At 37.6% G+C, this 17,876-nt stretch overlaps 1 protein-coding gene across 1 annotated transcript in view; it reads left to right on the forward strand.

Annotated features, from left to right (window-relative positions):
- Positions 1–17,876, forward strand: part of ATP6V1H (ATPase H+ transporting V1 subunit H) — a 50,671-nt gene that overhangs the window by 26,215 nt on the left and 6,580 nt on the right. The window contains exons 10-13 of the mRNA XM_072852487.1: positions 2,542–2,720; positions 3,532–3,657; positions 6,326–6,427; positions 11,026–11,139. Coding sequence (XP_072708588.1) covers positions 2,542–2,720; positions 3,532–3,657; positions 6,326–6,427; positions 11,026–11,139 — 521 coding nt within the window. The remainder of the gene's footprint in view (positions 1–2,541; positions 2,721–3,531; positions 3,658–6,325; positions 6,428–11,025; positions 11,140–17,876) is intronic.

A 17,876-nucleotide genomic window follows, 5' to 3' on the forward strand; every position in this document is an offset into this window, starting at 1 on the left:
ATTGTGTTCCAGTAGTAGCTGTTTCAAACAAATTAGGATGGGGAGAGGGGAATTGTTGCTTACTGACTTGCTGATCAGCAATAATGAGCTGTGTGAAGATCCTTACCCTGTGACTTAGATGGTCTCTCTAGCCAAAAGCATCTGCCACTTTGAAAAATTTCTGGGTAAGGTAGATCATAAGAATATGCTATTTATCCTGTTGAAGGAGGTCAGTGGCGTGAGGTATTCAGTAGGGGCTAGTCTTGCTATGTAGACCTCTGTAGATGTTCTAGTATTCCTTAGGGTCTTAATGTTAGGATTAAGCAGGGATGTATAGCAAGACAGCTTGGAAAAAAAAGGAAAAAAGTTGAGGGCCTCAGCAGTTTATATTCAGCTTCTTCCAATTCTGAGTTCATAAAAACTAGGAGAAATAATTGCTAGTTCTTAGAGTTAGTGTGTTTTGCAAAAATGAAGCCAAGTTATTTTAATAAATAAAGGCTAAGAAAGAATAAGATGGTTCTGTTACAGGCTTCGGGGAAATTAACTTAGCTGTTTTCTTTCTCCAACATTAAAGACTAGTGTTGGCATGAAAATTAGGTTATAAGCTGGTGCCAGGAGATAATAGATTAGACATCAGAGCTGTGAGTTCTGAAGCAAAATTAAAATAGGTAGCAGAGGCAAAATAGCCCTTTTTCTGTGTGAGAGGCCACAGTATCAGTTTACAGGGAAAAAAAAAGGTGAATTGCATAAGGGACTAGGCTTGATGATTCCCCAAATCATCCCTACTGCCTGTGCGTTACTGAATGTATGCCATGAGTCTTGACAACTTGCGTACGTCGTCTTTGCGACTCGATTTCTCCTAATTTGACCTGCTTCACCTCTTTGGCAAGTTAATTGCCTGACTTATGTAATTGTAATTTTTTTTCTATAAAGCAACAGGTATTGGGTACTTCTGTCTACATTGAATCAATTACTTTCTCTCTTTACCTATTAAAATGTTTTTTCCTCATTTTTCATTCTTCTATTGTCTTTTATGTCTGTTTCCTACCTGTAACTCATTTTGTACCTTAAGATTTTTTTTATCACTGAGTAGTTTACTGATCCATTCTATTTTGTCATGTGTTCTTGTTTGTACTTTCTTAACATATCCTTTCAATTCCACTGTACAAAGTTTGAATATCTCACTATGGTATGAGATAGGTAATAATATTTGGAGTAGCTTCCATATCTGCCTATAATTCTCTTAACTAGCAGTTCTTTGGAACTTTTATCTACCTGCTCCTTGAACTTATTGAATTTTGTCTTTTAAGATTCATTATTTATTCTCTTGCTCTCGTTAGCACTTTTAACTCTAATTTAGCATTACTTTCTGTAAATTACCTTTTACTTCTCAGTTCTCTTACTGAAATAGAAACTTTTTTGCACATCAAAGCTAATTGTATGTGGCCATTAAAAGCAGCAATGTGACTTATTTTCAGTATGCAAGCTTTAACATTTGTTTGCAGTGTTCTGCCTTGCTAACTAAATATGATGTCTGATATCTTAAAAACATTAAGTGTAATGGTTCTGTGACCTGAGTGTGATGCAGTCAAATTCTTTCTGTATGGTTTCATTGCTTATTTCTGGTAGATGTTAAGGTTTATTTATATGAACACATTCTGTTTGTTAAGGACTTTGTCTTTTATATGGAACTCATGTTTTCAGCTTTATCAAAGTGCAGGTGGCTAGCTCTGATTGAACAACATAATTTGAAGCTGATTAAATTGAGTAGAAATGTAATGAATAAATGACATTGGAACTTGACTATTACCTTCTGTGCTTGTAATTCCAGTCTTACCAACAAGCTTCTGTTTGAATAAAAATGTCTAGCTAGAATATTCTCAAATTCAAAAGAAGCTGATCTAATCCAGGTGGTAACTCTTGAGTTGGAAAGATGACTTCAGGTTGTTTTTTTGGGTTGTTTTTTTTTTAAGGCTTTCCTGCTTTATGCTACTGCTGCACAGAAAGCTAAAAATTATAATCCCAGATAAAAGTAGTTGTTTATGGCAGAGACTCTGGGATTTGGGATATAAGCCTGCCCTTTTTCTTTGAATAGTTTTTGTAGTCAGCTTGATTTGATGTGGAAAATGATCAAAGCAGGTGAATTAATACTTTCTAGTATTGAAGGTAGCATACCATCTAGGAGGAAGAAGGTCTAAGTGACCTAAACTTGAATGCAGTGGTGGTTGTGCTTTTCAGCACATACGGTTGCATTACTTCTACCTTGCAAGACAGAGCTTTTTTTTTAAGTTCCTCTTCATCTGCTGTAGTGACAGATATGAATACTCCTCCTGTGTAGTAAGGTCAGTCCTAGGCAATTTATGCTACTAAATGTAGGTGTGAAGCAGCCACTGTGTGGTAGACTCATACTTTACTACTTTGGAGAGATTATTTTGGGAAGTGTTCAATTCTGTCACTTAATAAATTAAAAAATGCCAATAAGAATTTCTTAAAAATACCACTTTGAAAAAAAGTAGTCTGTTCTTAAAACAAACAAAATAAATAAATTTTTTACTTCCCCAGAATTTGTTAGAGAAATCTACTGAGAGAGAAACTCGCCAAGAATATGCTCTTGCCATGATTCAGTGTAAAGTTTTAAAGCAGCTAGAGAATTTGGATCAGCAGAAATATGATGATGAAGACATAAGTGAAGATATCAAATTTCTACTGGACAAGCTTGGTGAGAGTGTGCAGGACCTTAGGTATGCTTTGCAGTATGAACTTTAAAAAAAATGAAATTATATGAATGTTGGTAAAACTCTTTTCTTTTTTAAGGCTAAATAATATACAGAATTATGATACGTAAATGCTAGCTGATAAGGTCAAGCGTACAGAGATCTTGATTGTATGTAAAAGTTTGCTATTCTAAGTGAGAGTTTACAGGCTGAATGGAAAATAAATCTTTGCTTTTGGATATGTGATCTTTGTAATTGATAAATTGTTAAAGGACTTCAGAGGGATCTTATAGGAGTTCCAGTCTAAGCTGAAGACTACCTGATTATACATTTTGCTGTCCAGATTAACTCATTTTTTTCCTAGTGTTTATCTAGTTCTTTCTCTCGTGCATAAATTGAACGGCATATTGTAGTTCATGTTAGTTCATGTCAAAGGTTTAATTGGATGAAAGGCAAGGATTGGGATCCTTGGTTGGGGAAGTTAAAACCTGGAAAACAGGCAAAACTGCCACTTCAATTCCCGAATGCTGTGGTTGTGTGGCTTGGGTTTTTCCTTTTTTTTTTTTTCTTTTTTCTTTCAGGAATTGTGTTTTGGGGTGGATGGAGGGGTATGTTTGAGAGCAAATTTTTCTCTTGTCTTTCATGCCTGCCTTTATTTTTAAACTGTTGAACTCTGAAACAGGGAACAGTTCTCATGCTCTGCAGAGAGCTGACTTCCGAATGTGTCATAGCAAGTTGTGCTCCAGCTTTGTCTTGCCAGGGACAGGCTTGGGCAAGCAGTTCAAACTCTGTTCATAGAAGCTTAGCCAATATTTCATTTAGGTCTATTGTGTTGCAGCTCCTTCGATGAGTACAGTTCTGAGCTCAAGTCAGGAAGACTGGAGTGGAGTCCTGTACACAAGTCTGAGAAGTTTTGGCGGGAGAATGCTGTAAGACTAAATGAGAAGAATTACGAACTACTCAAGTAAGTTTTGAAGTCTTGAATCACATAATTCTTTAATTTTTCTGTGTTTTAACTGAACCTGTATCTAATACAGGTTTTACACTTCAACCATTACCTTCTAATGTCTAAAATGAAAGCAAGTCAGAACATCTTGCTTAACTTGCATGCAAATTTGTGTTATTGACTTTTCATACTTTCATTTGAAAAACAGCTATACTAATTGATGTAATTAAAAATGTTTTTACCATACCTTAGGCTTAGTTCTGTGTTGTGTGTTCTTCATCTGAGTAATGAACTGTCTTGAATACTTGGGAGCTGAAAGTTGTGGTAGTGTTCCATGGAAAATCTGACTTGCTGCATTACGTTGCAGTCTATTTTGTCTTGGGACTGTTTGGTGTACGTAGAGTGTTAGATGAAGCGAAGCTGAAGCTCATCTTTTCTTTTGGAGTCAAGGACTTATTTGCTGGCTTCTGAAAGTATGTACTCAAAAGATGTCTAGGTTTTAAATAGTTTGTAGGAGCTCTTAGTTGTTTAACTGCATTGTCATGAACTGATAATACATGGTGTTCTTCCTGTTCAGTATTTGCTAATAAGTGGCATACCTAACAGAAATCAGGAGGTCAAGTGGAGCGTGTGAGATGTTAAGAAGGCATGGCAAGAGCAAGCTGATCCTGAGCTTTATATGCATTTCAGTCTGCCCTGAAACCTTACCAAAACAAGTCTGATAAATTCTTCCCTGAGGGCATATTACTAAATATGTAGGATTATAGACTTAAATTTTAGATGCTGCCAACTGCAACATGAAGTTGATGTTGAGGCTTAGTATTTCCTGTAGCAATTGCAATGTTTTGCTGTATTAATCTCTCCTGGTTCTGGGACTGTTAGGTAAATTTATTGTGCTTGTGCTGCCGCAAAGACAGTGATCTACAATAGTTCCTTCAAAAAAAAAACAAACCCCCAACACAAAATAACAAACCCAAATCGCCCGCCCCAACCAAACCCCCACAAAAAACCACCCCCCCCACCCCCCCCCGCAATGTGGTGGGGAGATTGTTGCACCTCAGAACTTCTCTTATGTGTTGTAGGCATTTGACAGACAATCCTTTCTTTGCTTTAAGCCACATAATTTTATTTCCCTTATCTGCCAGCTTACTTGTTTCCTAACCCTAATGTACTTAAGCTTACTGTTAAACTTACTTTTTTTTTTCCTGCCTTCTGCCATTATTGACTTCTTAAGCAAGTGATGCTGGACTTGTATTTTGTTCAACAATATTGTATGAATCTTCAGTGTCTTCTGATTAGTATTATGGTTCAAGTTTCTGCTGCTACTTCTTGTCCAAATTAGGAGTTCTTTTAAAATGAAAAGTGCTTCATCTGTCCCTTTCTGGCCTCTAGGGAGGCAGTGGCTGTGGTAATATTTTACCAGGATGTTCTTTTTTTTCCGGTTGAATTTTTAACCTACCTACCTATTTCAACTTGTTACTAACTTTCTGTGATTAGAACACATTTGTCATCACACTAAGCATAGATGAATATAATTTTCCAGTGATCTGTGTGTTTAACTTTTAAGACTTATTAGTGCCTAACCTTCATATCTGTGTCATTTTTTCCCCCCCTCCTCATTACTGGCTAGAGAACAGTGTTACTGGTAGCTGTTTTCCACTAAAACTGATTAAACTACTTAATTCAAAAAGGCAGACAATATTAAGAGTTGAAAAACTATTTTCTAATTCTTACAGCTCTGTATTTCTGTTCATGCTAACAAAATAACTAATATATTAAACTGGAGTCAATTACAAGGTATAGCTTTCATCATCTCGGTCTCTGAGTTAGGACAGAACTACTTTTTAGACCACAACAGTTGACTGACTGAGTGATGGTTTTGAGATAAAGTTGATGGTCTTGAACTGAGAGAAGTTCACAGTTGCACAGAATGAAGAACTCTGTGTACTGCTTTGTTCTCAACTGCTAGGATGCCTTTTAATTTTTAAATTACTCTGTATAAGTGTTCTGCATAAAATTCTGCCCTTTTCGTCCTTCTGTCCTGCATTGAGCAAGGCTACTGTTGTAAGGTGAGGGCAGGAATAGAGGTGGGGAAAGTCTGATAGATAGCAGGCTTGTCATACCCCCCTTGCTGTGTCATAAGTAATGTGGCCTTACTGCTTTCTCAATCCATGGTACAGGATCCTGAGTGCAGGAGCTGGGAACAGCATGCAAACATGACTGGGCTCTATTCTATAACAGAAGCAGCAGCATCTGTTGGCCTTGTGTAGGCTTTGTGTTTGTGTCCCACGCCTGTCCCAGTCTATAAATATTTATGTTTGGTTAGTACAGCTTATCTTGAACTCAAAACTGTTGGTCTTGAAGCCAATATATAAAAAAGGAGATATTTTGTAAACTTTGATTATAGGTATTTGTAGATGCAGCTCACTAAACTCACTCTAGTAAATCCTTTTAATAATTCTGTTAATTAGAGCAGGATCTCCATTGTTTTGAGTGCAACTTCAGGTTTGGAAAAAGTTCTATTCTAGCTTTGCTGTTTGGGTGACTTGTAAAACATTTTTATGGTTACAGGCTTTGTTATTTTAAGTTATCAGTGATTTAAAAAAACAATAGTGAAGAAAACCCAAAACACACAAAAAAACCCAGCCCACAACCTGGGACTTGATCGTTTCAAATCCTTTCCTAGAATCCTGACAAAACTTCTGGAGGTTTCTGATGACCCACAAGTGCTGGCTGTAGCTGCTCATGATGTGGGAGAATATGTACGACACTATCCCCGTGGGAAACGGTAAGAAAAATGCCAATGTGTTGTTACTTAAGAGACTAGCTAGAGTATATCCTTTGCCTGTGGTGCTTTTGTTTGTTTATATTAAAATATGCTACATAGGGATTGCAGGTTATGCTTAAGTTTAAATCACTGGGAAGGTGAGGAAACACAAACTAGATCAGGTGAGAAAATACAAACTAGATCTCTGACTTAATATATTTCAGTGTCTCTTAACAGTGAAGGGAACCTATGTCTAAAGAAGTCTTGAATAAGTTGTTTAGACTAAAGCAGAAGACGAGCTACCAAGAATTTAATCAACATAGCATTTTTACCCTCTATTATGACTATTGGACTATAATTATTGGACTTACAGTAGGGATGGGCTATTTCAACAATGATTAAATCTGTTTTGTGATGATTAAATCTAAATCTTAACACTACTGAGACAAGATTTGTCTCTCAAACAATTGCTATTGTAATTTCAGTTATGTTAGCACAGATCCAGTTATCACTCTTCTGTTTTAGCATGTTTTCTTTTAGCTATACAAATACACATTTTGATGAAAGTGTTAATGTTTATTGTAAACCTGAATTCCTGTCAAAATATACAGACAGACATTGCTGTATCTTCTTGCTTTGTTTTGTTTTGAAAACCTGTGAGCAAAGGCGTTTGCTGAATAATTGCATCTGTAAGGTAAAGAGCCCACTGAAGCAGAAAGAGGCCGTTGGTTTTTGCAGGAATCATGCTCATCAGTCACCCAAAGGGACATGGGACTTCATTTTTGTAGCAAAGAAGTGGTCTGTTTCTGGTTTCTGCATAGAGTTTAATGGAGAAGATGAGAATGGTCTTCTAGGCTTGTTGAGAATTTCATTAACACTTCTTGTGCAAACTGCTATCTTGACAGTAGTAGAATCACGAACAACGGACTGAAACTTCATGCCATATATATGCTAGAAAGATTTGTTCACTCTAGAAAGACTCACAGCCCTTGTAGTCTTGTAAGCAACTTGAACTGAAGATATTTTTAGGTTATTGGAACAAATTAACTGTTTTCTAGGTCTGCTAAGAAAGGTCAGAGGTATTCAGTGTGTACCACTTGTACTGAACAGTGCTGTGTATTTGCTAATTAGCTCCTGTGTCTTCCAAAAGACATTTATGACAACTGGTATTTGGAGGGGAGGCAAGATATCCTCCAGTAAGGTGGAAACTTGTACTGCTGCCTGCAGGTGGCAAAGCTGAAGGACTAATACTGGTTGTTCCTGCTTTGAGCTGCCCTTTGTCTGAAACCGTTTTATTAGGCATCTGCCATAATTTTTAAACAGGTTGCACACATCTACCCAAATGTGGCATAATGCTTGGGCTAGTAGGGCCATGCAGTTGCTGGACCAAAGCTATGAAGTCAGATGAGTGGATCAACAGGACTTGTATATCTCTGTCTGTAGTTGGGAAAATGTACTGCTGGTGGGACCACAGCTCTGCTCAGCTCCCAGGCTGGTAAACCTATTCAGAAGTACGTCAACCTTTAAGAGGAGTGGTCATCAGCAAATAAGTAGTGTCCTAGATACTCTTCTAGCCCACATTCTTACATCAAATTCTAATACTTTAGCTGCTTTCTGCTTACGGACTTGGCTTATTTAGCTTTCTGTTCTGATGGACAAGCTAAAATTCCTCAATCTCTTTCTTTTAAAGAATTTCCTTTGTAATCCAATGTATTCTTACTAAGTACGACTTCAGCAATTTTAGGACTAAAAGCTTAAAATACCTAAGGACTATGTTTCAGTTCCCACATAATAGTCCATTTCTTACCATGATGTTTTTTGATATATAGTCATTTACAGTTCCCACGCCTGGTTGGCATTTCACACTCTCATTGTATGACTCACTTTGAGAATGGATGCTATTCGTTGGTTTAGAAGAATAAGAGAATTCAAATGTCTTAAATACTTTTTGTTTCCTTTAAGTGTTTATCCTCAGCTCTTAACTGGATTGTCCTTCAGCCTTCAAAGTTCACAGAGGCGAATTAGAACCTAAAACTTCTTGAGTTTACTTGCTGCGCACAGCAGAGAACAAGAGTTACAGTTCTGGCTAACCTTTCCCTTTGTCTGACAAAAGAAAATGTTTGTTAAACTAAATACTACATTTTTGCTTGGCTGTTCCTTAATGTTGTCAGCTTAAATAATTTAAAATTGCACATTGTGGACCAAGTTGTCAAGGCAGTAGCACCGTGGCCTTCTAATGGGGCTCACCAACATGCCTTTTCTGACAATGTAACAGCAGAAATAAAGTACGGCATTGGTGTTTCCTGTCACTGAAAGTAAACGCAGGCTAAACATCAGCCTCCAGTACAACTTCCATGTGGCCCAAGGGTTACTGCTATCTAAGATCAACACTTTGAATCACCTGAATGCCATGAACATGGGTTTTACGTTTTGCATGTACAAGAGATTGACACCTAGAGCCATTCCCTTCTTTAGCTCGTGATTCAGAAACAGCTTAATTGTATTCCCTTTTTCACCTTGGTCTGCTTTTAGATATGTAGTGCAGATTTTATATTAATATTTTGTGCTATAACAGTCTAAACCGTTCTCATTTGTCTTCATCTTCAGTTTCCTCCTTCTCCCTTTAAATGGGTCATGTTAAAATCTGGCTCTTCAGCATCCAGAAACTTGTTTGAATTGCCACTGTTTTGGCTTAGTGCATAGTTGTTATGGGGAACAGTCCCCGCAGAAGATGCGCGTGTACCATAACTGGCCCACTGGGCTCTATTACTGCTGTAAAGCAAGCAGAAGTTGAGGAGAGGGAAAACAGAACTAAAAGTAGTGTTTTGAGCAGGTTTGGAACTTGAAGGAACGGGATTCACTGTGAATCTTCCTCACAGTTGCTTACCTTTTGGTCTAGAACACATGGCTGGGAAGGGATTTGTACCAGTAGGCAGTGTTATGCTAGAACGGTAACGCTGTTCTTTGACTCTTCATATTCTCAGCCATAATTTGTGATGCACTGTCATCTGAAATACTCTATTTCCGTTTGTGATTATAGGATTTTAACTTCTCATTTTGTTTCTTGTGTGCTCCTAGCATAAGGAAGCTTTTGAGTTTAATGCCTTTTTTACCTTTTTTCAGTTCCTGAAAATTCAGTGTCAGTCCTGTAATGAGGAAAAAATTCCTGTTTGTGTTTCATAATCTTGTCTTTGTGTGCAGTGGTTTTATATTTAACTCATGATTAAAAATGTGAGGCAGCCTAAGGCAGGCATAAAGGTTTTTTTGAATCTGTACATTACTAACAACTTCAATTCTTGGTGAGGATTTTCCAGCTTGAAACAATTGCACTTTTCTGAATGCATTCCTGTTGTATGAAACATCCTTATACTGTTGGGAAATAATATTCCTTGTGGTCTCCAGGATGGTTTTGACAGAGTTATAAAATGAAATGGAAAATTCTCTTTTTCATTGCCACACTATGTCTTTATACTGTTCTGCAGTTTACAAAAACGTGTTGTGTTGTGCAGCAGGAATGCATTAATTTGGCCATGGAAAGAACAGTAATAAACGTGGACAGCTAATGCAAGCTTAGAATGGCAGGATAGCATCAGGTTAGAAGTAATGAAAACAATAGCCTCTTCACAGGGTATAATGTTTAACTGTTCAATGACCTGTAAGAGAACGGATGTAAAAAAACCATACACAAGTCAGTGAGTAATCTGTTTATATATTCCTTGCAAATTCTTTCCAGACTTTCTTTGTTATGACAGACCAAAATGCTGCATGTAGAGAGTCATCTGGATGGTGATACTTTTTCAGGTTTTAAGTGTGTTGCTTTCCAGTTTTTTTGAAGAAATCATATATTCATGACGTGATACAAGGTTTCATCAGTGTTTCGTGTGGGATTTGGTATAGCTATTAAAAAGCTATGGCTGACTACTGTGGCGAAGTTCATAGTGAAAGATGCAGCTCAAACGTACCATTTTTCTGGAAACGGTAACTTAGCAGCCAGTTCTGCATCTTGTGCAAGAATAGCTGTGGTTCTAGTACAGTTTGAATGGCAAAAAGCACTATGAGGAGTACCAAGTGGCTGGTTTAATAGGTGTTGGTGTGATTACAAGCATTTTTTTCTGGATTAGGCAGTGCTGGACTGGATTTGGGCTTCATTTTTTGCAAGAATAGAGTGACCTGGTTATCATCAATTTATGGAGGGGAGGGCACTACCTGCTCCTAAATAATAATCGATAGTGCTGTACCCTGCCAACCCTCTCGAGCCAATATTGAGTTCTTTAGCAAGCTGGGTAAAGTAAATAACCCTCTCTGAAAAGGGTTCCTTCCTTGATTGTTTATTTCAAAATTTATGGAAGTAGGTAGTGGGTAGCAAACAGAGGAGTCCAGTACAAACACTTTCTGATGTTGTGAATTCTTAAAAAAATAAAAAAAATCAGTAGGTAGTATGACAGATCTGCATTTGTAACATGTCAAATAAGAGGTATATGTTAGGAAATAAATACTTTTAATAAAATAAATATTATGGGACTTATCCTCTTAATGCCTTGAACAGGAAGTGGTTGGATAGGATAGCTATGCAGAAGCTGAAGTAATGTCAAAAAAACTTCTCCCCTCCTCTCTTTCAGAGTGATTGAACAACTTGGTGGTAAACAGCTGGTAATGAACCACATGCATCATGAAGACCAACAAGTTCGTTATAATGCACTACTGGCTGTGCAGAAGCTGATGGTTCACAACTGGTATGTGAAGATTATTTAACATACTACTAACAGTAAGAAATATTGGGCTGTGGAGAGAGGATTCAAGACAGTACATTTCTTTAAGGGGGGAATAACACTTTAATGTGGTAAGACTGCAGTTCTTAAATGATAGAGCAATATGATGCCGATGTGTAAGATCTTAGCTAGTTTTTCTGTACATTTTTGTTGCAGTTGAATTGAGTAGCTTGACCTTGCATGATTGAATGTCACGAGTAATTCACTCAAACAATATATTTTAACTTATTTGAACTGCTTAATATTTAATATGAGCTGTAATTTAGGCTTGCAAAACTACCGTCTTCAAAACGGTAAGGATGTGTTGTAGGTATTTTAGCAACCTTACTTAATCTCAGCTGAAGGAATCAGTAGCTCGATGTAGTTGTAAGAGTTGATGCTTCAAGTACTTAATTGGCAGTTGCTTTGCAAAGTGCATGCCTGACTATTCTTTTGCATTGCTGTTCTTTGCTCTAGTCCTTTCCCCCACTCTACCCTGTTATTCTTCTGTTGCCATTTTAAGGGGTGCAAGTACAATTTTTCTTGAGCTCCTGGAGCAGCAGAAGCTTATGGGCTGGTTGGTTAGATGAAGTTGAAGATCACTCACTGGTATCTCTTTCATCAATTGCTGAGAATAGCATTTGAAGTGAGGTTTTTCTTTCATTGTTTGTTGACTAGTTCTCTCACTAGTTCTCTAGTGAGCTGTAAAAATTTTTTTTACAGCTCACTTTATTACAGTGAGCTGTAATAAAGCTCCAAAAACCCTGAAGTCCTGGCGTGTTCTGCCACTGAACTTGCTGGTGGGTGATGCTGCCTTTCTAACAGAGTACAGGACCTTTTATAGTGAAGTATTGAAGGGCTGAAGTTCTGAAAAACTTCAGTGTTCACATAACAACTTTGTATAACTTGCCTAACTAATTAGGTATGCTAAGCATAAAGCATGGAGAGTTAAAAATACTAATTAGGAATTCTTAATCTGATTATTAATAATGATTTCACCAAAGCTCATATTTCCAATTTGGCATTGCCTTAGAGAAAGATAAAATGCAACTACATCTGAGTACACTGGAACATAGATGTTGAGATACAAACAACTAATTTAATTTTGAATTAACCTTTTATTTCTGAAAAGCTTGGTGCTTGGAAGTACCTATAACTTCCGTTTTTTCACTTCTTACACAATGTGATCTTTTTAAAAGGCTGAGTAGTGATGATGCTAACAGCGTGAAAGTGGTAGGGGAACAAGGTTCATCAAGCACGTTCTGACAGGTTAAGTCACCTACTTGCTGTAGAAGACAGCCTAGCAAGGCTGACAAAGCTCCTATCCCCTCTCCCTGCAGTGTATCTTCTGTAAAACAAAACTAGTTTCTCCCCTTTTCTGAAGAGTATGGGTTTTAACTCTCGTGTATGTTACTCATTTTATCCTGCTTCCTCCCTCTCATACTGTGGGAACCTTCTATAGCAGAGAAACACACCTTTAAATAGCCTTCTATGACAAATCCAGAGTTAACATTCTCCACCTGTAAGGAGTACTTTGGTAAATAACATTGAATTTCTGAGTGTGTGGAGATGGAGAATAACTGTGTGGTCATGTGCAACCTAATTTTGGAGCAGTATTGTGTATTGCACTCCACCCTGCTTCTCAGTTTGGTGATACACTTCTTTTCTCACTATGCTGTTCTGATGTATTTGAAGCATTCTGAGTATTATAAACCAGCTATAGCTAAATAGAGATTACAATGTGGAAGGCTTAGCTAGTGAATTTACCTTCTACAGGGGGGACAGGTCTTATTTCACATGTGTTCTGATGTCTTGAAAATCTGGTAATGAAAATATAAAACTCTGGTCTTTCTCCAGCACAAACCTCACTGGTAGTAAAAGTTTTCCTGGATGCCTAACCTGGCTTTTTCTCATTTTCAGCTTAAGCATACTAATTTTAAAAATATCACATGCGGTCTTCTAGATTTGTCTTTTTTTAATGGCATGAACACTTCTGTGCCTGCTTTTCACAATTTGTGAACCTTTAGACTTAAGACTGAGAGAGAGATTGCAATTACATCTAGTTTCAGATCTTCAGAGGTGTCAATAAGAAGGATCTGTTTAAGTTAGTGCTATTTTCAGATTCATATTGTCATCTCTATAGGGAATATGTTCTTGTTTTAATTCGTATTGGAACAAGCCTCTGGGACACATTGTCCTTGGTTCATATTTGCCAAAGTAGTGTTCCACCTGGAATGGACATCAGATAGCTTGAGCTAAGGAAATGACACATCGTTTGTATGTGGGAAGCTAGATCTGTCTTTGTATAGATCTGGCTTTTGATGTGTGTCAGGAGCTCCTCTGTTTCATAGCTTGTGTGGGGAGAAGAGAGAGCAGAGTCCCCTGACTGCTGCACAGTGCGGTTCAAGTGCCTGCTTATTTAGATTTGCTTTGCCATAAGATGGATTACTCAACAACTTCAAGGTTTTGCTTACCTTGCTCTTTAGAGCTGGGGAAACAATAATTGTTTTCCCCCTTGCTTCCATGTGTGTTGGAATTCCAGTTATTTTTCTCAAAGCAATTATTTTTTTCCTTGAATTTAATTGGCATGGAACAACTCTGCATTACTGTCTGTGACACATGCATGACAGAGGTAGTCAGGCTCTCCCTAGATCTGGAGGCTAACTGAGAGAAGGATGAGGAAAATAAGGGCTTCCTCACCCCCATTGAGGCTTGGTGCAAGTGCTGTGCCTGAAGCAGCAGAGTAAGGAAAACTTCTGGTACCTGAACTGAGGGAGTGTCATGGGGCAGCTGAAGTGGCATTCTGCTTAAAACACAGCTGTATCATTAGACTGCTAATAACTCAACTTGGAGACAATTAATTCCAACGTAATTTGAATAGTTCATTACAGGCTGCTCAACTGGCTTTTCCTTAGGGGTTTTTAAGTTAGGGATAAATGGGGGAAATTAGACTGTCAGGCATTCTGTTTAATGGTGAAACTAGGTTGGCAAAAGCAGTAACTACTGTCAGCTTTTCAGATGAGGTAAGTTCAGGTGAAATATTCCAGTTACATTTGCATGTTAAATGATCATGCACTTGATGAAGCAGGGAGCGAAGGTATCTTTTTAGCATCACTAAATGTCTTTAAATGGTAATTTATCCTGTGTTTTAATCTCACTTGAACTAACTGTATTAGTTGTGGCACCCTGTGCTGATGGTAAAAACCTGCTATTGGCAGATGGGGGAGTTCAGCATGGCAATGATAGTGCAGATTTTTTTGTGTGTCCTGTTTAATTTGTGCTTTATGTATGAGAAACATTACCTCCTTATTCCTTGTCTTTGCTCGTGTTCAGAGGCAATACACAACTTGACCATTTTAGTATTAGGAACTGGTTTTGGGAACCTAATGCTGGTTGGAGCAATGCTTTTAACGATGCAGACTTTAAAAGAATCAAATCATTAAGTTCTAAACTGACAGCACTTTAAAGAAACCCAATATGTTAATCTCTACTGATGAAGCATGTGCCTTTCATGTGCTTCACGGCACAACCCTTTACTGAACTTCAGGGATGGGACGTTGTGACTCAAAGCACCTACAGTTAGAAGCCCAAGTTCCTTCTGTGAACAATGGAGAGAAGCAGGTTGTTTTTCAGGGCAGTGCAGAGCAGCTTCAGTGCCTGAAGTTGAGCAGTGAGAATAATCTTCTGTCTTTAAGATTTGTGAACCTGTAGTGTCCTGGCTTCATTCTAAAGGGGTTAATTCCAACCTTCTATTACTTCACTAAAATAAAAGCTAGATGAAGAGCTAGGTGGATGTTCTGCATTTAATGTGTAATTTATGACTGTACTGGTCATCTAGAACATAGTGCATTAGTTTCCACCACTTGCTTGTCTTCTAGCCGGGTTAGGCCCAGGGAAGTTTGCTCATGACTCATGTAGTAAGTGCAGCATATTACTCTTTTCTTGCTCTGTCAGTAGCAGTGCTGTTGGGAGTTGGGGACCAGAGGTCAGAAATAAGAGAAAATTGTTACAACATCCAGTCTAGCTGAGATGTGCGGAGATGGATCACGTGTGCTCTTTGTTCATGCAAATGTAAATTAAAATGCAGTGGTTTAACCTCTGTAGATCAAAAGTTCTTTGGTATTCACACAAGTGCTACTGAAACCATGGTGGATCTGACTGCAAACTCATTTTTACTCTGTCTGAGCCAGGGTAATGGCAGAACTCGTAGCATCTTTTGGCATTTGTTTCCATTGACTAAATTACTGGGCTATGTTGCCCCACCTTTCTGCTTAGTAGCTTTAGTAGTGAGCTGCTGTTAGTGAGGGATTGCTTCTGTTACCTCTGGGTTCAGGTATGATGCCTCTTCTCCCCAGGGTCCTTTCACCTGTGCAGGCTCTGAGCTATAAACCTCCTTTAAACAGGCAGACTTTTAGAATAAACTGCTACTCAATGGATTGATACCAGCACGGAGAGTATGAATGTTGGAGGATGCTAAACGATGGGAGTTAGGATGCATCATTGATGCACGATCAAGGATGGTATTGGAAGTAAAATTAATAAATGGCATACTGAATGAAGCAGCAAATTCAGATAAGCTTTGAATATGCAACAGATTCATATATGATTTTCAGAGTGCACATCCCAGACAAAATTACTTGCTTTCCATCTTTTAAAATGACTAGTTATGCAGAGAGACATTAAAAAATCTAAAACTGCCTAGGATTTGCAGTACGCTATGTTTAGAAGCTATTGTTCTATAAAGTTAGCATGGAATATTCAGCATTTGTCCACTATTCTTCTTTGGTATAAACTTCTCCAAAGCCCATGTATCTCCTAAGATAGCCTCTGTACCTTGCTTGCTTTTGGTAATGAGAAGTGCAAGGTGTAATGATAGTTAACTGGCAGCCTAGCCTTTGTCATCAGTACAATTCCTTTTTAGTAGTTAACAGAAGTGAACTAACTGAAAAGTTTGAGAAGATAGATTGTGTCCCTGATAAAAATTAATATTAATTTTTAAGAGGACAGTTCCTAGCTAGAATGAGACAAGTTAGGCAAAATTCCAATTAGTTATAGGCACACATGATATCTAGTATGAGTGCTCCATCTGTTTATTTGAACATAAATGTGTTCTTGTAAAGCTTCATTCCATGCAGGTAGGGACTGTGGTTTGTATCGTGCACATGCTCTCTGGGATTTCACACTGTGATAGTGTTTTCTGTTGTCAGATCTGCACTGTTTGTAAAACACACTTTAATATTTCTAGAGATTCTGTTAACATGGAACAAATATTTTGCAAATACTGAACATCCTGCTCAGTTTGCATTTTCTTTTTTCAAATAAATTGTTCATTTTCATGTGCTATGTTGAAAAAGCACCTCACCAAAGAAGTAACTTTTTGATAGTTTCACTTCTGATTAGTGTTACTTTAAAGATTTGATTTCCTGATAGGAAGATTCAGTTAAACGTGATCTATGTCAGTCATATGAAATATTCTGTGCAAACTTAAAGCTCTTAAGTGTAGAAAGCATTTTGCTTACTGTTCACTGTGACAACTAAATTTTCTGGTTAAATATAAAACCACTTCCAAACCAAGTTGCATGGTTTAGTCAGGTTGGTTCTTTTTAATTCACAGAATGGCTCTGTGTAAGTGTTAGCTCATAGTGCATCTTACAAGTCATTTTTCACTTATACGTTGTCTTCCTAATAGAAGGGCATATATTGAATTGAATTTCATAAGTTTTTATTTGAACATCTAATAAAATGTTTGAGTAATAGCCTTGTAATAGGAGCTCATTCATCTGCTGTTTCTTTATAGCTTGTATGTAAAGTTGTAAACTGGAAGTCTAGAATTACTCTTCCAAAAAACAGACAAATCCTCTCTGAAGGGAAACTGCTGAGTGAAAAGGAGGCTTTTGCAGTGTCTCAGTCTGAAGACACACCTTAATTTTGCATTTCGTGTCATAAGGAGGGCTATAAACCATGCTATGAATAATGTTTTCAGTAATCAGGAGATAATCTGTAGATTGTCTATTAATATTATTGCATTCAGCTCCATTTGAAAAAAAACCAAACCAACTTTCACATGATGTTTATAATCCCTCTGCTCAACCATTCAGGCTGTTTACTGTTAGTGTGGACATCAGAATGTTGAATGTCTCTTTACTGTGAATAATTAAGGTGAAAAAATGTCCTAGGTGCTGTTCATCTTAACAGTTTGCTTTTGTTCTACTTGTTTGCATTAAGTGAAATCTGTTACACTAAATATTGAGGATTGCAGAGATTTTTGCAATATCTCCTCTCTCTTGAGATCCAAGGCCACATGTATAGGTCAAGGAGATACATGGTGAAAATCACCATGGTTCCACTGAAAATAAGATAACTTGTAAAAAGTTCAGCTTGTGGTGGAGGCCCAAATTGTTTGGTCAAAGTGGCTTTGACTCTGTTGCGTACATTTGTTTCTTCTTTTTGTTGTTTGTTTGTGCTGGCTTACCTTCAGCACTACTTATGGTCTGCACTGGTATAATAGACAAATATTTTATAATCTTTAACACCTTTTTTTTTTCCTTGAAATACTTTGTATTGTATTAATCCACTGAGTCAAGGAAAAACATTGTATTCAGCAAACAAGTAACTGCAGTTCTCTTCTGTCTTCCTGTGTGGTAGCATTCCAGCTTGGACAGTCTTCCCAGCCCAGCTCTCTAGGAAGATGTCTCTTTGTTTTTTAGTTTACTACTTTCATA

This window comes from Ciconia boyciana, chromosome 2, assembly GCF_034638445.1.
Source record: "Ciconia boyciana chromosome 2, ASM3463844v1, whole genome shotgun sequence".
NCBI lineage: Eukaryota > Metazoa > Chordata > Aves > Ciconiiformes > Ciconiidae > Ciconia > Ciconia boyciana.